Raw genomic sequence first — 21,513 nt, forward strand, 5'->3', positions numbered from 1 at the left:
GAGGAGACTTGGGCTCTTTTCCCAGAAAAGAGAAGACTGATAAAAGTAGTTAAGACTATGAAAGGATTTGATAGGGGAAATGTAGAGAAAATGTTTCTAGTTGTGAGCAAGACCTGAACACTGGCCCATTAATATAAGATAGTCACTAATAACTGCAACTGGAAATCTAGGAGAAACTTGGGCAGGGTGTGCTTAGAGCATGGAACACTGTACCACAGGGAGTAGCTGAGGCGAGGAGCATAAATGTATTTAAGGGGAAGCCAGATAAACAGATGTGAGAAAGAAATAGAAGAATATCTTAATTGGTTTAGATGAAGAGTGGGAAGAGGCTAGTGTGGAGCAAAAACACCAACAGGGATCTTTTGGGGCTCAATGGCCTGTTTTTGTGCTGTAAGTACTTTGCAATCCTTTGTAGCTTATAACAAAAATAACACCTTATGGGGAAACTTCTTTTAAACTAGTACCAGGGTCGAGTCACTTGCATATTATTCAACTTGTATTCGATTTAGTAATTATCATATTACCTTAATGCCAATACGTGACAGGAAGACAACAATTGCAGGAACCTTTTTGTGAATAATGTTTATAATGATGGCATCTTAGAATTTCAGTGCCTCAAGTAACTGAATCAGCGGCATGTCTTTTTTTTTGTTCAGGTTAGCAGGTACGTGAGCAGTCAACATGAAGTAGTCAGGTTGTGAGAGGCCATGTGGGAAATTGAGCCGTAAATTAAAACCTTTCAATTAAGCAGTTACAACACAGCCGTGGAAACAATTACTGGGTGAATTGTTTAATTGGAATTTCTCCTTTACACAAGCCAGTATTAAATCACAGTGAGGCATTTAATTCACTCCTCACCACACCACCTCCTTAATACATTTTTGTGCAAACAGCCCATTTATGTTAACTGGCACTATTGTAGATAGTTGCGCTGTTTACCCTACTGTGATGTCGACACTCTTAATAAAGTAGCAAATCTTTATGTAGAAACAAATGAAACTTCTGCTTTGCATCAAGACTTGTACCAGCAGGGACTGTCATCAGTTGTAACCCTGTATTGGGTGGGGGGTGGGGGGGGAGGGTGTAATGAAGGACTTGATTATTGAGAGGGATAGATTACTCTGTCTCCATATCGATGACTTTCTGCATATGCCAAAGTTGAGAAACAACCACTTGTATTTATATAGCACCTTGAACATCATAAAATGTTCCATGGCATTATCAAACAAAATATAACACAGGCCCACATGAGAAAATATTAGGGCAAATGACCAAAATCTTGGTCACCGAGAATGTTTTTAAGGAGTGGCTTAAAGGAGGAAAGTGAGGTAAAGAGGCGGAGAGATTTGGGGAGGGAATTCCAGAGCTTCGGGTCCAGGCAACTGAAAGCAAGGCCACCAATGGTGGAGCAAATAAAATTGGGGATCCTCAAGCAGCCGGAATTAGAGGAGCACATATATTTTGGAGGGTTGTAGGGCTGGCGGAGATTACAGAGATTGGGAGGGGCGAGACCTCAAAGGGATTTGAAAACCAGGATGGGAATTTTAAAATTGTGGCGTTGTGTAACCAGGAGCCAGGGTAGTTCAGTGAGCACGGCAGTGATGGATGAACGGCATTTGGTGTGAATTAGGACACAGGCCGCAGAATTCAGTATGACCAAGTTTATGGAGGGTAGAATGTGAGAGGCCAGTGAGTAGTGCGTCAGAACAGTCAAGTCTGGAAGTAACAAAAAGGCATGGATCAATCTCGGTCAATCTCCAGTCTTAATAGTACAAGCTACCCAGAATTTTCACTGCTCCAAAACATGTATGGTGCAAACTTTGGTGGCACATAGAGGCAGATAATCATCATCTGTATGATATGTTAAAATAGCCATGGAATATTTTTGTATGGGAGTTCTAATATGCAAGTATTTAAATTTGCCAGGGATGCCCATATGCGGATAATGAATATTTTAAGAGCAAGTTACATGATTAAATGTATCCAATGATTGATTTGTCTTTTTGTGTTTTCTAATGGTTAGCACCGCAGCCTCACAGCTCCAGGACCCGGGTTCGATTCTGGGTACTGCCTGTGCGGAGTTTGCAAGTTCTCCCTGTGTCTGCGTGGGTTTTCGCCAAAGTGCTCCGGTTTCCTCCCACATCCAAAGACTTGCAGGTGATAGGCTGTTGTAAATTGCCCCTAGTGTAGGGAGGTGATGGGGAATATGGGATTACTGTAGGGTTAGTATAAATGGGTGGTTGTTGGTCGGCACAGACTCGGTGGGCCGAAGGGCCTGTTTCAGTGCTGTATCTCTAAATAAATTTAAAAAAAAAATAATGCTCTCTTTCTTTAAACTGCACACTTCCAGATTCTTGTTTAGCTAATTTTCCAGGCATCAGTACCACTTAATATGCTGGGATATTTATCTTTTTGTTTCTGTAATGTTCTGCTCCGTTTGCTTTCAAAATTATTTTAAGATGAGCGAGAGGGCAAATTTCAAAAACCTTTTTTCTGATTAAATTTGTTTGGGTTTTTTCAAAGCAGGGAGTTCAAGAGTGAGAAACAGTGATGTACTAAGCTGATTGCATGCACGCTGTAGACTTTGTTTTGTGTTCTATAAAGTTCAGATAGCATATTAATCGCATTTTGAGGTATTTATAATGGTTAAACCGTCAGTGTTTGTTGTCATTACTCTGTTGAACTAGACAGCAACTTTGGGAGCCTGCACATGTGCAAAATAATGTGGAAATCTAGAAGTTGCTGTCAGTGATTGTGCTGCTCCAGAGGGTGAACTGTTGAGGTCCTCCCCTGAGTGCAGTCCCGAAGCAATCAGTGAATTTACAAAAGCTTCCACTTTTATGCTGATTGTCTCACTATTAAAAACCCTTGGAAAAAGGTGCACCTTGTTGAATGAGGTGTAACTGGGTTTTTAACAGTGTACTAACTTCATGATTACTGCTAACCACCATCAGTGGCCCTGAAAAGCTAATATATTTGTGGTATGCCAAATTTCTCCATTATAATAGCTCACCTTTAATTTTTTTAAAAATTGTTTATCAGTATTTTAGCTTCTCTCAATCCGAAATCACTTTTTTTTATTCATTCAGGGATGTGGGTGTCGCTGGCTAGGCCAGCATTTATTGCCCATCCCTAATTGCCCTTGAGAAGGTGGTGGTGAGCTGCCTTCTTGAACCACTGCAGTCCATGTGGGGTAGGTACACCCACAGTGCTGTTAGGAAGGGAGTTCCAGGATTTTGACCCAGCGACAGTGAAGGAACGGCCATATAGTTCCAAGTCAGGATGGTATGTGGCTTGGAGGGGAACTTGCAGGTGGTGGTGTCCCCATGCATTTGCTGCCCTTGTCCTCCTAGTTGGTAGGGGTCGCGGGTTTGGAAGGTGCTGTCTAAGGAGCCTTGGTGAGTTGCTGCCGTGCATCTTGTAGATGGTACACACTGCTGCCACTGTGCGTCGGTGGTGGAGGGAGTGAATGTTTGTAGATGGGGTGCCAATCAAGCGGGCTGCTTTGTCCTGGATTCTTTCACGATCTGAAAATTTGAATTAATTCAGTGCTTTTAACTGCCTGCTTTGCTGTGTGTGAGAATACTTCACTGTGATTGGCTGCTTACTCTACTTGTTGACATCACTGCCGCTGGATGCCTGGAGATCCCATTGACTCGGTGTCGGGGAAGAGGAAATCTGCGCCATGGAAATCTCAGGATCTTTGTGGGCAGCTTTCTCCGAGGTCAGCAGTGAGCGCCATGACTTCGCTGACTACAAAATCTAGACAGTTTAGCTCTGAGAGAAACCGTGTTTTTCCTGTTATAATTTGAGCTAATGTTTTGAAAAAAAAAACAAAGTTGAATTATAAAGTAACAAACTTCTATCACTTGTTTGTCAACAGTAAAAATGCAAAAATTCTAACTTCTGGTGCCTGAGAGAGCGAGAGAGAGCAAGTTAGAAAATGTAATGATTTTGGTCACTACTACCTGAGAGACTGAGTGGTTGACAGTTAGAAAATGTGAACATTCTAATTACTGACACCTGTGAGATGCAAAGGGAGACGGCGAATGTGCCAGAATATCTTTCCTCATCCTAATGAGTTTATTTAGATGAATTTTGAAAGGAAAAAGTCATGAGAGGAACAGATAGGGGAGGGTAGTAGTGAGGGAGCCTCTGGCCTCTTGTCACTCAGCTTTTGAGAGGAGTAATTGGGAATGAGGATGGAGGGTTACGAGTGAGTTGAGCGGCAGAGTTGAGTTGGAGGAGGGAATCCAGGGGTTAAGCAGGTCATTCAAAAGGAAAAAAGGGTTAGTGTTTAGGGTCGAAGGCTGAGAGCAAGGGAATGATGCCGGGGATACAACAGAATGGAGCTTTAGAGAGCAACAGGGGTGATGGGAAGAGGGCGGCTGAGGGACAACCAGTGCACATTTTTCCCCCAGTCCCCTACCAGCCTGCGGCCCTTAGGGTGTTTCTTTCCCTTACTATGCCTTGCAGCTCCTTAAGCCCCACTAAAGGATGTAGATGCATAAGACAACAGAGAAAAGCAAAACTTAGAACTCTGGAGGGAGATAAATAGAAGATGAGAAGTAGCAGCTTAAAGATGACAGGCAGGTAAGAGACAGAGAGACCATATTCTCTGACACTGCACTTTCACAGGAGATTCCCTAGTATGAAAGCAATTGCTATCCCAAAGTCAATATCAAATCACATTCTGAGAGTGAAACTGAAGCTCGAGTGGTTTATGAATATCTCACAGTTGTAGATTGTATCCTTGAAATCACTTCTTCCTCATAGTTATTAGTATATTGCAGATATTTTTCTTTATCTTGCATTTTTCAGACTTGTTATGCACAATCAAGGGAAGTATGAAGTTGGAAATGGGCAATTTGTTTGACGTCGTTACTTTACCCCCCCCCCCCCCCCCCTCCCCCCCATTCTGAATTGCTTGCCCTCGTGCTGCTTGTATGTAATCTTATATTTGCTTTCCCTCTGTCATGTTATATCTCAGTTCGTGCTTTGATGTTTCTTCTACACATACCAGTCAACCAAAACATAAACTGAGAGCTGACCCTTCAGTGGAACTCAAAGAATAAAGCACTCACAATGACATGAGTAAGAAGCAGCAATGGGGACCATGCTACTCTTAAAACCTTTCCTCCTAACATTTTGTTATACTGTCTCAATTTTTAAAGTTCTCAGCCTTGTTTGCAAATCCCTCCGTGGCCTTGCCCCTCCCTACCTCTGTAACCTCCTGCAACACTCCGAGATCTCCGCTCCTCAAATTCTGGCCTCTTGAGCATCCCCGATTTTAATCGCCCCACCATTGACGGCCCTAAGCTCTGGAATTCCCTCCCTAAATTTCTCCGCCACTCTACCTCTCTCCCCACCTTGAAGATGCTCCTGAAAACCTGTCTCGAACTAGGCTTTTGGACACCTGTCCAATACCACATAACATGGCTCAGTGTCACATTTTGTTTAACGCTCCTGTGAAGCATCTTGCGACTTATGTTAAAGGTGTTATATAAATGCAGGGGTTGTTGTGTGTGGAAAGATCTTACTTGATTTTGTTTTAGGGTCATAGTAATTCAAGATTTAATGAAAAGGGAACTACATTTTAAAATTTATGTGCAATATGTCAACTCAATCTCTGCTTACAAACTGCATCTTGCAGGCTCCTGGCTTGTGTAGTCTGGAGTTAATCGATTGCCTTAGTGATGAACTGTCAGATACCAATTGTTAAGGAAATAATTTTAATATATGTACTGGAACACAGAACAGTGACTAAAGCAATGGATGATCTACAGATGCTCGTACTGTATGATTATCATTGCCTGCTAAATTGAATTTATTTGATTCATTATTTTGCATTTCTTAGATTATTTCTAGAATGTACTTTGAAGACAAAGGAGGAACAAATGTCTCTTTCTTGTCCTCAGGATGTCCCAAAGCACTTCACTAATGGATAATTACTTCTGAAGTCACTGTAGGTCATGTGGCTGCCAATTTGTGCACAGCAAGGTGCCAATAATAGCAGATGAAATGAATCTCCAGTGAATGTATTTCTGGAGGTATTGAGAGATGAATGTTGGTCAGGATACCAGGAGAACTCCTTGCTATGCATGGAAAAAGTGTGTGTAAATATATAGCTTAGATTTTATATGGGAGATTTCACAAGCTCAAGGCGTTCCAAAGGGCTTTACAGCCAGTGAAGAGGCTTTGACTAGTGGGGGACCGCAAGGATCAGTGCTTGGACCCCAGTTGCTCACAATATCAATGATTTGAATGTGGGGACCAAATGTAATATTTCCAAGTTCGCGGATGACACAAAACTAGGTGGGAATGTGTGTTGTGACGAAGATGCAAAGCAGCTTCAAGGGGATTTGGACGGATGTAGTGAGCGGGCAAGAACGTGGCAGATAGAATATAATGTGGAAAAATGTGAGGTTATCCACTTTGGTAGGAGGAATAGATGTGCAGAGTATTTCGTAAATGCTAAGAGATTAGAAAGTGTAGATGGACAAAGGACCTGGATGTCCTTGTCAATAAGTCACTGAAAGCTAACATGCAGGTGCAGCAAGCAATTAAGAAGACTAATAGTATGTTAGCCTTTATCGCAAGAGGATTTAAGTACAGGAGTAGTGTATAGAAATGTATAGAACCTTGGTTAGGCCACACCTGGAGTACGGTGTGCAGTTTTGGTCCCCTTACCTTAGGAAGGATATTATTGCCATAGAGGGAGTGCAGTGAAGGTTCACCAGACTTGTTCCCGTGACGGCGGGATATCCTATGAAGAGAGATTGGGGAAACTGGGCCTGTATTCTTTAGAGTTTTGAAGAATGAGAGGCGATCTCATTGAAACCTACAAAATACTTAAAGGGGTAGACAGGGTAGATACAGGCAAGATGTTTCCCCTGGTTGGAGTGTCCAGAACCAGGGGACACAATTTCAGAATAAGGGGGAAGCCACTTAGGACAGAGGTGAGGAGAAATTTCTTTACTCGGGGTTGTGAATCTTTGGAATTCTCTATCCCAGAGGGCAGTGGAAGTTCAGTCATTGAGTATGTTTAAAGCAGAGATTGACAGATTTCTAAATACAAATGATGTAAGGGGATATGCGGATAGTGTGGGAAAAAGGCATTGAAGTGGGTGATCAGCCATGATCGTATTGAATGGCGGGGCAGGCTCGATGGGCTAAATGGCCTACTCCTGTTCCTATGTCACTATTGTAATGTAGAAAATTGAATGTACTGCACACTGCAAGGTCCCAAAGGGGTAACACCCAGACCATCTGAATTTTGGTGAAGTTGGTTAAAGGAATAAATACTGACCAGGGCACTGGAGAGAACTCAGTTGCTTTTTCTTAATGCAGTGTCATGGAATCTTCTCCCTGAGAGGGCAGACAGGGGCTCTCATCTGAAAGACGACTCCTCTGATAGTGCAGCACTCCCTATACTGCACTCAAGTGTCAGCTTAGATTTTGTGCTCAAGTCCCTGGTGTGGGACTTGAACCCACGACCATCTGACTCGGGTGTAAGTGTTGTCCACTGAGCTGACCCCTGACGTGGGATCCTTTATGCCCACCTGCACAGACAGATGAGTGCTCAGTTTAAGGTGGCATCTCTGACAATGCAGCAGTTTCTCCTTTGTGCATAAAAGTGCCATCCTAAATTATGCATTCATCTTGTGACTGAGCTCACAATCTTGCAACTCTGAGCCAATGGTGTAACCAAGAAGTAAGCCAGAACATCCGAAATGCTGTGACTCTCTTCAGTCAGAGCAAATAATCATCCAAGCTGATTCCTCGGACACAAGATACAACTTTGGTTCTGAGTCATGTGTGTCCAAAGTACAGCGCCTGGGTGATGCAAATGAAAGGTTCAAGGCTAATGCAGCTGGAGGCAGTTCAGTCCCTTGCCACGTTCTGTTGGTCTTTATTAAATCTGACTTTGTATGTGTCTCAGTTAGATATTGTGACAGAGTCATTCCACAATGAGAAAACAACTTCTGTTTTATTGTACCTTTTAAAAGCCTGGAAATTACCTTGTGTGATATTTAACATTTGAACGCTGTGCATTTGTGTCGAATTCTTTGTCAACCAGTTGAACAAAGGTGTTGATGCATTCAAAACAAGTGGTTTAATACCGCAAGCAAAAACAAATTGCTGGAAATACTCAGCAGGTCAGGCATCATCTGTGGACAGAGAAGCGGTGTTAACGTTTCAGGTCTGTGACCTTTCATTGGAAGCTCTAATGAAAGGCCACAGACCTGAAATGTTAACTCTGCTTCTTTCTAGCACTTTGTTTTTATTTCAGATTTCCAGCCTCTGCAGTCTTTTGCTTTGTTTTAGGTTAATACTGAAGTGATTTATGACTTTAACCCCTTTAAAGGGACTAAACCAAATCAAGCGTACATCCCTATAAGTCTCCCTTAATTAAATTAAAACTAGACAAATTCTTAGACACTTATTTGGGTCCAAAGAACTGAACTAGTCTTCCCTCAAAGAAAGAAAACTAACAGAGAATATTATCATCTTTTGGGTAGCCTATTTTAAAAAATAATTATGGCTAAGTCATAAATATCCCAGATATTATAAGTGTCTGGGAAACTCTCTTCGATACGTATGTCCCCACTTAAGGAGACAGAGAGGGGGTTCTTTAATTGTATACAGAATGCTACATGAGACGATTTATTAGCTTTTATATATTAAAGAATTGAACATGCAAAACACTTTAAGTGGCTAAGTATACAACAATATCAAAGATGACTAAGAAATGTAACACACAATCTTATTTCTAAAATAGAATCCAGAAGTTCAATCTTGATATTTTTACAGCAAAATACCTTGGAATATCCATCAAAATTTAAAATAAACCTTTTGCTTTAAATTCCCCGAGTAAGCCATAGGTTGAGAGCATTGATGAGGAACTCGATACTTCTAGTTTCTTGATTCAAAAAACTCTCATTTATACTGTTTCTAACCTATCCTGATCTTTTAGCATATAGGTGTTACCTTACTGTGTGTGTTTTTCCTGCTTTTAAGATCCACATATGGTAATATTATTAGCTACCATCCCCACTTAATGTTTTTGCTGGAAAGCCCCTGCTCTTGAGGTTGAGCTTTTATTTGGTCAAAATGTTTATAAATTGTGTTTACTTGGCATCTGTTTCTGTAAGTACCATCTCATTTTATTATTTTATTATCTACAACTGTTTTTATGGTACCTTGTAGTATCCTTCTGAGTCAGTCTGTCTTTTTACAAACACTATCAACTAATTAAGTTTATAGCTACCTCTTACTAACATCACATAATATGATTCAGTGTGTTTATCCTCCAAATCCATGGCAACAGAGACCCTGAACTGTATTTCCTAACTGAAAAGGTGTTTCTGGTTCACATTCGATTGCAACAGGAACCTTTGGAAGACCTTGAAATGAATTTTTTAACTCTATATCCTTAAAGGGGAATTTCAGTGAGTCTTGGAAACTGACCATTTATTCAATCTTTAATACTACAAGGTATATTAATATCTAAATTCTACCTAATTAAACCTATTTATACCTATGTTTCATCCCAATACCTCAATTAAAATAAGAGGAATTTGATACCAATAGGTTGCATGTTTCTGCGTTATTACCAGGCTAATAGTTGCCATGTCCAACATTTTTTCTTAATTCCTCAAGTACTGTTAACCAGCAACAAGAAAGTATGGGAAGTAGCGTCTTTCAGAGTAGACACCTTTCACAAAAGCACTTCCCATTTCCAAAGTAGCTGTTGCCTGCAAGATGAAATCTCTTTTTTTTTCAAAATTGATTTAAGGACAAAAGGTTACATATAGCGCCTGAAATCAATTCAGTTCAAGTTTGAGTTGCAGGTATCCTTTCTTTAAATTTGAGAAAAACATTTCAGTTGGGGTCCTTAATGGTACTAGTTACCTGGGGCGATTCAAATAATGCCAGTGCTTTTTTAAATTGTTAGTCTGACTTGTTACATTTGTTTTGCATCTAATAGATTAAATGACATGTGTTCTGCCATTAGCTCTTTTATGTAGCATGACAGACGTGCTTAATACTCTGCATCCCTTGAGAGGCAGTAAATTCTTGCTTGGCATTTTGTTCCCCTAGCTTTGAGTGTCACGTGCAGTGAAAGCTTGCACCTCTCCTGAGACTCTTGTGTAGCCACGATGAGGGACAAGCACAGTAATGGAGTTGGCAGTGTTTCTGAAATGGGGAGTGAATGAGTGGGCTCGACCAGTTTCCTTCGCTGGATGGCATTGATTATAAATTGTTGCTGGCCTCGCAGATTTGTGAATCCATTGTAGAGAAGCTAAGATTGCCAGTCGGTCCTCTGTCACAATTTCAGAATTTTTTTTTGATTCTGGCAAAGTTCCAAAAAGTCTCAAAAAAAAAAGGAATGAGTGTGAAGAAAAGGTGATTTTAATTAAATATGGGTTTATTCAATAGTACTCTGTATTTGCTTTCAAAGTATAGATAAGGCAAAGATTGCTTTAGAAAGAAGGAACTTGCATTTCCAACCAATGACACACATTTTGAAGTGTAGCCACTGCTGTCATGTTGAAAACATGGCAACCAATTTGTGCACTGCAAGCTCCCTCAAACAGCAATGTAATCTGTTTCTGCTCATGGTTGAGGGATAACCATTGACCAGGACACCGGGGAGAACTTCCTGGCTCTTCTCTTCCATTGGACAATAAATTCCTCTTTTCCTGGAGATGCTTTTGTCTTTTTTCCTTAACTAGCGACTCACAAGAAAAATAGTGGGAATGTGCAGCCATGATGTGTGATTTGTGATTGTAGTTTCAGCAGAAGGGTTGGTTATCATGGAGAAAAATTGTATTTCTTGCATTTTTTAATTAAAGGAAAATCTCACTTGCCCGAATGTAGAGGGTGGAGAGAAATCGGTCAGAAATGACCACTTTTTCCAATGTTTGAATTTTTACCTAAATTTGAAGTTGTGTGGATTCTGGACATCAAGTGTGGCACTACGTACCGTGTGTATAAAAGTAATGTTTATTATAGCCCAAGATGCATTTGCTTTCCATTTTCTGATCTTTTCTCCTGTCTTGTTTTTTGGCTTTTCTTTCACCTTGGTGTGTTGGTGCAGAATTTTATTCTCCCGTAAATCTTTCCCCAGCTCTGTTTATATTGTCTTAACTTTGTAGGTTTTCTTACTTTCAGGTTTGTCTCCCAGTCTCTGCTTTGCATTCTGCAGTCTCTTTCCCTTCTCCTTACATCTGACCTTTTAAATTGATTGCTTGATCTTAGAAATTGGATTTTTATTTTAATAAGCTTCTGTTCCATTAAACTCTTAAATTTCATCTCCTAATCTTCAGCTCCATCCCCACACGCAGTTTTATCTCCCAGCACTGTCCATATGTGACTGCACATGAAGTCTTCATTTTGAATACAAGATGGCATCTGATAGGTCTCTGTATTCATCAATGTTCAGTCACTCATGGGACAGAGACAGCACAGCAATAAGAGAATCCAAAATGCCTTAGTCAAAAAGCTAGGCCTGAAAATAGAAACCTGAGCCTAGACTGTGGATATTCAGAGATTTGATCGAGATGGATTTGAGATGGTCAAGGTAAAGAAAAATAAACATAGCAGCACAGAACCATAAAATTGGTATCGGGAAGGTTGGAGACTCTCTGATTTCTAAGTCTCAGCTCCTCTCCATCCCGAATTATGTGCAGTGGTTGAGTCCTGGTGTTAAATATGAGTTGAATACGCATTGACATGATGTACATGCTCCCCATGTTCCAAGTTGCCCCATTGTGGAAACAGCTCTGAGGAATGTCTTACATCTTTTAATGACGGATTTTAATCGTGTTGCATTCGGTCTTCCTGCTGCGGGTTAGCGCCTTTATTGCTGATCTGTATTTCAGTAAATTGTGGAAAACTCTTCCGCTCACAGTGGCAAAACTGAAATTACAGTGAAAGGTTCAAATGAATAATGAAACCAAAAATAAATAAATAAATAGAATCCTGGATGATTTATGTGGAATAGGGTTGCTGAACAGCAATTAAAATGAAATCTTTAACGGTTTTAGAAAATCAACATGCAACACCTCAGCTTGAAAGATCTAAAGGCATCTTTCTTCTGAACTTTTAGCACTTCTCATTGCCTCTGGCACTCGGTAACTGCTATTTCAAACCTTGTCGTTTTTCAGTGGAAGTTGATTGCATTTTTACCTAAGATTTCTGAAAAATTTGCATTCTGATTTACACTTCCAAACCAGCTGACGTTCCTGTTGCAGATTAAACCTGATGGCTTGGAGGTTGTTTAGCTCTGCCTGAACTGAACTGAAGAGTCTCCGGAGGAGGTAGAGCATAATATCAAGATACGGCACAGAAGGGGGCCATTTGACCCATCGTGCCCCATGCTGGCTCTTTTTCCCCATAGCCCTGCAATTTTTTACCCTTCAAATATTTATCCAATGCTCTTTTGAAAGGTACTCTTCAATCTGCTTCCACCACCCTTTCAGGCAGTGCGTTGCAGGTCGTTGTAAATGTGCTGCTTTAAAAAAGAATTCTCACCTCTGGTTCTTTTGCCAATTAACCTAAATCTGTGTCCTCCGGGTTACTGACCCTTCTGCCACCGGAAACGGTTTCTCCTTGTTGTAGAATGTTGCAATTCCTTAAAGCAGACGCAATGTCTTCCAACTGGATTGCCCCGTGCAATATTAATGGAGAGAAAATCAGGATGATAATTCGTATGGAATAATAGTGCAATAACTGTCAGTGCCCAGTCAGGAAGGCACAGTGGAATGTTTCAGCAAAGTTCCAAGTTAAGCATGAGTGGATCCCTGGTGGCGATGCTCACAGTCAGCTGGTGGATATGATGGGTGTCTATAAAAGATGTGGCAGATACAGTGGAGCAAGTGTTTGTAGATGGGACTAATTTCCCAGGAACCAACCTAGGGTAATTTTGTGAAGGGAACACATGTAAAGTGGGATGCAGGCTGTATGCAGGACTTGCAATATGTCACTAGCAGATTTCTTGTGGCATTACTCGCGCTAATGGTTCATGACGTTGCTGCATTTGCACATCATTTTCCCATTAAACTCGCCGCAGAAAGTTAGGTCTAGTGGTTAACAGCACAAGTACCATTTTAAGGATCTCATGATTGTTGATGACTGCTGATCAACCTTTCTTGCTCAACGTGAAACAGTTAAAAGTTTAGAGTCTCATTCCTTTAATGAATATTTGGATATTTTAATACCAGATTAAATTTTTTTTTAAATACATACAAATTAGGAGCAGGAGTAGGCCACTCAGCCCCTCGAGCCTGCTCCGCCATACGATAAGATCATGGCTGATCTGATTGTAACCTCGACTCCACATTCCCACCTACCCCCAATAACCTTTCACCCGCTTGCTGATCAAGAATCTATCTATCTCTGCATTAAAAATATTTCAAGACTCTACTTCCACTGCCTTTTGAGGAAGAGAATTGCTAATAATTCTCTTTTCCTTTGTCTCTTTTTTTTCTTAATCAGATCTCTTTTTTTCCCCCCCCCTTTTCTGTACCTGATTTGACTTTGAATTCACCCCCTCTAATTCACCCTACTCCTCAATTCACCTACAGTTCGTTTTTCAATTCACAAGGAGATAGACTACTGATCCTGTCTTTCACCAGGGACCCAGATGCCTTATTGCCAATATCAACTCACACTTCCAGCAGCTTAAGGGGCAAGACGTCTTTGAGCTGAAGGGTGAGTGGGGGAAAAACTCAGATGTCTTGCCCCAGCAAAGTCTGCCCCAGTGGACATTTCAGGCAGTTATTGAACCTGCATGGCACTGCAAGTGGTTGGTTAAAAAGTACATTTGCTTGTAGTAATCAGTCAGTTCCAACATATTAGCTTATAATTCCGATTGGCCACAATATGGTGTTCATTTAAAATTAACTACATTGCAAATATTACCGAAGTCGTATTTCAAAAGGTCAAGCATTATGCTCTGGGTATTTAGAGCAGCAATGAGGGAAAGTAGGTTTTTATTGGAATCTGGTTCAGCCAGCTGGTCTCAGGATCCGATAGTGCCGGTGTGTGGGGAGTTTTCTGAGGGTAGTGCCTGTTTGTACTGTTGTCTTGTGACAGTGAGATATGGAGAAAGGATCAACTACATTGGGGGAAAAATGCAGAATAGTTGCTGTGCTTCAGGCACAAGGCTGAAGTGATTCTATCAACAGCAAGATACATGTATCACATTCTTCCCACGCAGGAACGACGCCTTCTGATCATTCACTAACTCCTAAGCAAGTGTTTGTTTTTTGTTGTAGGGTATGTGGCATCCCAGTGCTCCATGTCATTGTATTACAACAACAACTTGCATATATATAGCACCTTTGAACACCGTAAAATGTCACAAAGTGCTTCTCAGGAGCAATTATCAAGCAAAATTTGACACTGAGCCACATAAGGCGTTATTGGGACAGATAATGGTCACAGAGGTAGGTTTTAAGGAGCATCTTTAATGGACGAGAGGTAGATAGCTGGAGAGGTTTAAGGAGGGAATTCCAGAGCTTAGAGCGCAAGCAACAGCAGGCATGGCTGTCAGCAGCGGACTGAAACCAACGTCGCCCTCATCTTGATTGCCACCTTCGTGTGCGGCTACATCAAGCTGTGCGTTGAGCCCCAGTATGCAAACACCAAGTGTCACTACGTGCTGAGGTTCTATCTGCCCCCAGTGTTGTGAAGGATGGATCTGGCCACATTGCCGTGGAACACTCCATCCAGTTGGACCGTGCTGTACCACCTATCCTTCGTGGAAAAGTTTGTGTAGAAAAACACGTTTGACTACCAATCCATCAGGCAGTGGTCTGCACGGAATGTCCTCCAGGCCCTACGGGAAAAGGAGATGGTAGATCCTGTCAGATGGTTCCTCGAGCAGACTGCCAATGTCACCAGAATGCCTCATCACCAGAACTTTCAAACAAGCACCGACGTAACTTGGCTGGTGGTGAGAAGGGCCCCGTCCGATTCTTCCTGCACGCCCAGAGTCTCGCCCCCTCCACATGCTGCCCTCGAGGTGGCTGTGGTGGGGAAGAGACTGTTGCCCACCTCCTCCTGGAATGTGCCTTTGCAAAGCAGGTGTGGGAAGGGATGCAGTGGTTTTTGTCGAGGTTCATCCCGAGCAGCTTTGTAACACAGGAGTCTGTGCTCTACGGGCTGTTCCCAGGGACGTATACCGAGATAAACATCAACTGCTGCTGGAGGACCATCAATTCTGTGAAAGAAGCTGTTTCGTCTGCCCGAAACTTGCGGGTCTTCCAGTGCAAGGAGTTGTCCACGACCGAGTGTTGCAGACTGGCACATTCCAAGGTGCAGGACTACGTGCTGAGGGACGCACTAAAGCTTGGGGCAGCAGCAGCAAAGGCTCAATGGGGAAAGTCTACCGTGTAAGGTCCTCCTGCCAAAGTGAACTGAGGGGCTGGAACCCGTTTGAAACCCCTCGGGCTGTATGCGTCAAAATATGGTTTTGCTGTGTAATGCAAATGTGCATTGCATGTAGAATGGAAGGGTTGTGAGGCAACTCTCGTTCTCTTTTGAAGAAAACTGATTTCTTTTGCACTTTCTGGAATGTCAACTTGGGACTGTTTTGAACTGTTTTGTAATGTATTTTGTTTACAGATTTTTATGAACAAAGTATATTTTTGGGGGAAACAAAAGTCAGCAAGGGAACAATGGAAATCAGGACTGTGCAGGAAGCTCGAATTGGATGAGCACAGAAATTTCCGAGGGACGTGGTGCAGTAGGAGGTTACACAGATAGGGAGGGGCAACCGGGGGGGGGGGGGGAGGCGGTGCAGGCCCTGGAGCGATTTGAAAAAGGGGATGAGAATTTTAAAATCGAGATTGAAAAAAGCATGGAAATGCAGCGATGCACTGACTTGTTCTAATTTAAGCAGTTGGTGTATCCAACTTTCATTCCCTTGTATTGGAGAGAGAAACATGAAAGGCTGTGGAATGATCGATTGTTTTCAAGGGGCACAAGATTTGTTTTCTAGGGAGATTCTCTGAGTACCCGAGAATAAGAGATATAAAAGTTTTTTTATTTATAATTCACTTATCTGAAGTGCAAACAACTTAGCATAAGGAAGTATAATGAATTTGTCAAAGCTTCAAAATCAATAGTGTATTGTGGTTTGGAAGTTGGAGTGAAGTAGATAAGATGTACATTTTAAGTCCTTGTCCCATTGAAAATTTCATGGATAGAATTTTTGATGGGCGAGGGTTTTAAAGGTTACAGAATTGAGGCTAGGTAGATGGAGTTAAGATAATCAGCCATAATCTAGTTGTATGGTGCAACTAGCTCACATGGCCTTCTCCTGTTCCTGTGTCATTTTGTGAAGCTGAAATTGTCACTTAGGACAAGAGTCACTGGCAGTGTTTCAGTGTTTGAAATGGGTCAATGGAAGCATATCAGTGTTTTGAAAAGTCCCTGGAGTGTGTTGGTATATGTGGGGTGTGACAGTCATGTCACAGCATTAGCTGGGGGGAGATTCAGGTCACGTGTTAATGTTTGCTGGTAATCCTGATGGATGAGTCAGTACTTGCAAGAGGTCCCTGGCAGGGTGTCGGTATTTACAGAGGGTCCTTCATAAGAAAAAGAGCCCCATTAAGTGTTGTACAAAAAATAAAGGCTGATTTATTTGTATTTAGAGTGTGTTGCCCTCAACAGCCAAGAGCCCAGTTTTTGACAATTTTATAATGCGGGTTTAGACTCTGCAGCTTTGGAAGCTGAGAGGTAGCTCAGTCAATTTGCTCAGGCTGTGCATTGCTATTCTGGGCTGGTCATGAGGATACTTGAGCTCATCCTGAAAACGTCTTTCCTTTTGAGCTTCCTCCTTTCCCCGTGGGAAAGCAGCACCTGACCTGTGATCAATATCTCTGCACAGCAATGTGGCTCAGAAAATTAATACGCAGAGTGGGATTGGATCTTTTTGTCAAATATGTGGGCAGGGTTAATGAAGTTTCCAATTCAGTCTCAGCACAGGAGATGCACTAATATAGACCTCGACTTTGTGCATTAGTGTGAAACGGCTTGTTTGAGTTGGGGGTTTATAGAAGGTCAGAGGCAGAAGATGCTGACTGGGACACAGGTGCAACAGAAGGAATAGGATTCAAATGACTTTCATTGTACTTGAACATCTTGCTTGCTTTTTCTTGTCTGTAATGTTGATTTTCATGTATACATTCACATATATTTTCATACTGCATTAGGGGAAGGTTCAATAGACGTGGAATGAGGGGATTGTCAGATGAGGAAAGAGTAGACTCGGCCTAGTTTAGAAAAATGAAAGCTTGATCTCATTGAAACACAGAATTTTTCAGGGGTTTGACAGGGTACATGTTGGGAGGGTGTTTCCCCAAACTGAGGAGTCAGGAATTCGGGGTCACAATCTCAGAATAAGGGGTCGGCCATTAAGGACTAAGATGAGGAGACATTTCTTTACTCCAAGTGTTGTAAATCTTTGGAATCCTTTACCCTAGAGGGCTAGGAATGCTCAGTCATTTGAGTATCTTCAAGACTGAGATCGATGTTTTTGTACACTAGAGGAATCAAGGGATATGGGGATAGTCCAGGAGGGTGGAGTTGAGGTAGAAGATCAGCCATGATCCTATTGAATGGTGGCGCAGGTTCGAAGGGCCGAATGGCCTACTCCTCCAATTTCTTGTGTTAAGTTCTTACACAAGAACTTAGTGACATCATTCGCTTTTGTGGTTCGCCTTTGTTTGAATTGAACATAATTAGAATATAAAATCAAAATGCACAGAGCATATGAAACTTTTTCCTGGTTGTGTTTTTGTCACTTTATCATTTTTAATTTTGGTGCCTTTCCTTTTTTCCCCTTTCAGAACACTCCTGCAGGGACGCCGATTTTCATTGTGAATGCCACAGACCGGGATCAGGGCACGGGGGGCAGTGTGCTGTATTCCTTCCAACCTCCATCGCGCTTCTTTTCCATAGATGGTGCCAGAGGAGTTGTAACGGTTCAAAGGCCACTTGATTACGAGACCACACGGGCCTATCAGCTTCAAGTCAATGGGACGGTATGATTTTGGTTTCCTTCAGTATTCTTTATGGGAGCATGTTACAGTGCCAGTGTGCAGTTCCCTGGAGTGGGGGGAGGTAGATTTAATCCCTCACTTGCTGGTTCCTGATCGGGGTCATTTTGGTACAAGGATTAAGCAAGAGGAGTCTATTCAACTCCATGCAGTGGGGGAGAGAATTCAATAGGGAGCAGTCTTGCAAAAATCGCCAACCATCTATGTAGCAGTTTCAACATTGTGACGATCTTGGAGCATCTCGGAACAGGACTAGGATATTTAGCCCCTCAAGCCTGTTCTGCCATTCACTGAGATCATGTCTGATCTGAGACCTGACCCCTGCTGCCCTTCAAAACAGTCCAACAGAGAGCAGATGGACCTCAGTTTAATGCCTCATTCCACAAATGGCACCTCTGACAGTGCAGCACTCCCGTCGTACTGCGCTGCAATGTCAGCCTAGATATTGTGCTCAATTCCCTGGAGTGGGACTTGAATCAGCAATCTTCTGACTCAGAGGCAAGGGCGCTATCACTGAGCCGTGCCTGACACAAAGAGAAAACAAGCATTGAAAAGCAGATTTAGAAGTCACTGAAGATGTATCTGAAGGTTTAGAAGAGGCTTTGAAGATTCGAGATGTAGCAAATTGCTGAGATTTAGGGAGCGGATTCCAGAGAGCGAGACTGATGGCTATTTTATTGATTCAGTGTAAAGAGGTATGCACAGGGAGCAAGTGGTGTGCGAAAATCCAAAGAATATGGTAAATCGCAAACAACAACCAAGGAAAATCGATAGGAAAAGTTTTATATAAACTAATCAGAATCTTTTAAATTTAATTTGATCCATTTGCCTTTTTTTGCAACAGAAAGAGTTGGCAGGCGATTTGCTTGTGGTCTTTACCAATGTGAGCCTACTAATCAGAGGTAGTGACAAATGACCTCACTGGTAGTGACATTTATTATTCATTTACTTAAAATTTAATTAGCAGTCAGTAATGACTCTGTCAGCAGAGACAAAAGATTCCGTTTGACTCAATGCATTTGAGATGTTCATGCATAATAGCTAAATTTGTCCTTTGACTTCTTGAAAGAAAAATAGACTTGCATTTATTTGCACCTTTCACAACCTCGGGTTGTCCCAAACCACTTTACAACCAATGAAATATATTTGAAATGTGGTCACTGTTGTCATGTGAGAAACGCAGCGGGCAATTTGCACACAACAAGCTCCTACAAACAGCAATATGATAACCAGGTAATCGGTTTATAGGTGTTGATCAAGGGATAAATATTGCCTAGGACACCAGGGAAAAGTCAACCTACTCTTTGAAATAGCCCCATGGGATCTTATACCCCACTTCAGAAGGGCAGGCTTAATGTCTCATCCGAAAGATAGCATCTCTGACCGTGCAGCACAGGGAGTGTCGGCCTCGATAAATCCTAATTCAATCCCATTAAGTCAGTTGCTAAGAGTTGGTTCAGTGACCAATAACTTTCACTGATAACAGTTGCTTATCACAAACCCTCACGAGTATTTTTTAATTTGGAGATAGGTCAGCCAGTAAGGATTAAATGTGCACATGAAGTGAGGTTTAGAGGTTTCTTGTAAATTATTTTTTTGCTGCCCACCACCTGCTAGACCTGTGTTATCTCTGTAACAAGCACAGCTTTGAGGCCTACTTGAGCATGTAGTCAGCCTGTTTGTGTATGCAGAGCATTTCACTGTTACCTTTTTCATGAACGATATCCAAACTTAGCTTGAAAAGAACCTGAACAATTATTTTCTAACAGTCCAGGTGTCACCTTGTAAATAGGTTAATGTGTTGCAGAAACCAAATGGAAATGTATTGATATCTTTGATATATAGTCTTGCATTTATATATCATCTTGCACAAACTCAGGACATCACAATGTGCTTTACAGCCAATGAAGTACATTTGAAGTCTAGTCACTGTCAACATTCCCTGTAAGGCATGTGCACACGGCTGTGCAGCAACCCGGGAGGTACCGCACAGACCCCTCAAGTTGTCCCCCTCGAAGGGGCCCAGTGTGCAAAAAGCATTCTCAGCAACCATGCATCCAAATGAACAGGCTGCAAACAGTAAAACATTTTTTTTCGAAGGGATGTTGGTCACAGTTGTAATGTAGGAAGTGAGACCGCCAGTTTGGATGCAGCATGTTCCAGCAATTAAATAAATGACCAGGATGATCTGTTTTAGGTGTTAGTTGAGGGATGAATGTTGGGGCAGGACACCCGCAGAACTCCCCTGCTGTTTGAGTGGTGCTGTGAGATCGTTTCTGTCCATCTGAGGGGAGCAGACGGGCCCTTGTTTTACCGTCATGTCCGAAAGATGGTGCCTCTGGCAGTACAGTGCTTCCTCAGTACCCTCTGTACTGCATTGAAGTGTCAGTCTTGTTTATGTCTCTGGAGTGCGACTTGAACCCACTGACCTTATGATGGAAAGAAGATTATTAATGCAGCTGCTGAAGATTTTTGGACCACTTGCCTGAGGAATTCCTGCAGTGTTGTCTTATGGCTGTAATAATTGGCCTCACATGACCACAACCATCTTTTATGTCCGATATGACTCCAGCCATTTGAAGATTTTGTCTTTGATTTCAGTTTCATTAGATCCGCATCAATGAATGCATTGAACTGCAGCATAACATGAAGACAATTGGCAAGGCCGAGCAGTTGCTTGAAATGCATTTTCGCTCCATCATGAATTTTAATACCCAGCTAGGTCACTACAAATGGTAGGTGGGAAAGTGGTTTATAAACTCAACCAACAAATGGTGTCCATGCAAGACCAACTCCAGTAGAAACAGTTAAATCCCGTTGCTTTATAATGAAGTGGAAAGTGACAGTCATTTTCATAAGCAACGTTTCTGAATTCTGTTTGTAATCGTCAAGGTAACAATTGAAGTACCAGGGAATTCTCCTGGTGTCCTGGCTAAATTCTCTCCCCTAAACAAAAAAAAATGATGAATTGCTCATCCATCTCATTGCTCATTGTCGGATCTTACTGGGTTGCTGTGTTCCCAAGCTGACGGCTTGCTACACTTGAAAAGTAATTCAGTAGGGACATTTGAGAGTCAGAACAGCCATGTAGAATAATATTACATAAATGCAGGTATTGTGCAGTCAATACTTGCAATACGAATTGGACAATTACAAAGTTAAGAAACAACACTATATAAGAATATGTGGAAATTATTTTATTGCATGTAAATTTATTCTATTTGTTTCAGGACCAGGACAAAGACCATCCTCTCTCCACATTGGCTAACCTCGCGATCACTATCACCGATATCCAGGATATGGACCCGATTTTTGTCAACCTACCTTACAGCACAAACATTTACGAGAACTCCCCTCCAGTGAGTAGTAGTTTTCTGTTTGCCTTCACGATTTCCATTGACGCTCAAAAGCTGTAGAAACGTGTGTTGAACGAGGATTA

General features: G+C 41.9%; 1 protein-coding gene across 8 annotated transcripts in view; it reads left to right on the plus strand.

Annotated features, from left to right (window-relative positions):
• cdh23 (cadherin-related 23) overlaps nucleotides 1-21,513 on the plus strand; it is a 658,884-nt gene that overhangs the window by 173,857 nt on the left and 463,514 nt on the right. For all 8 annotated transcript variants that reach the window (XM_068020420.1, XM_068020419.1, XM_068020423.1 and 5 more), the window contains exons 7-8: nucleotides 17,865-18,059; nucleotides 21,305-21,433. In XM_068020420.1, the coding sequence (XP_067876521.1) occupies nucleotides 17,865-18,059; nucleotides 21,305-21,433 (324 nt within the window). The remainder of the gene's footprint in view (nucleotides 1-17,864; nucleotides 18,060-21,304; nucleotides 21,434-21,513) is intronic.

This window comes from Heterodontus francisci, chromosome 42, assembly GCF_036365525.1.
Source record: "Heterodontus francisci isolate sHetFra1 chromosome 42, sHetFra1.hap1, whole genome shotgun sequence".
NCBI lineage: Eukaryota > Metazoa > Chordata > Chondrichthyes > Heterodontiformes > Heterodontidae > Heterodontus > Heterodontus francisci.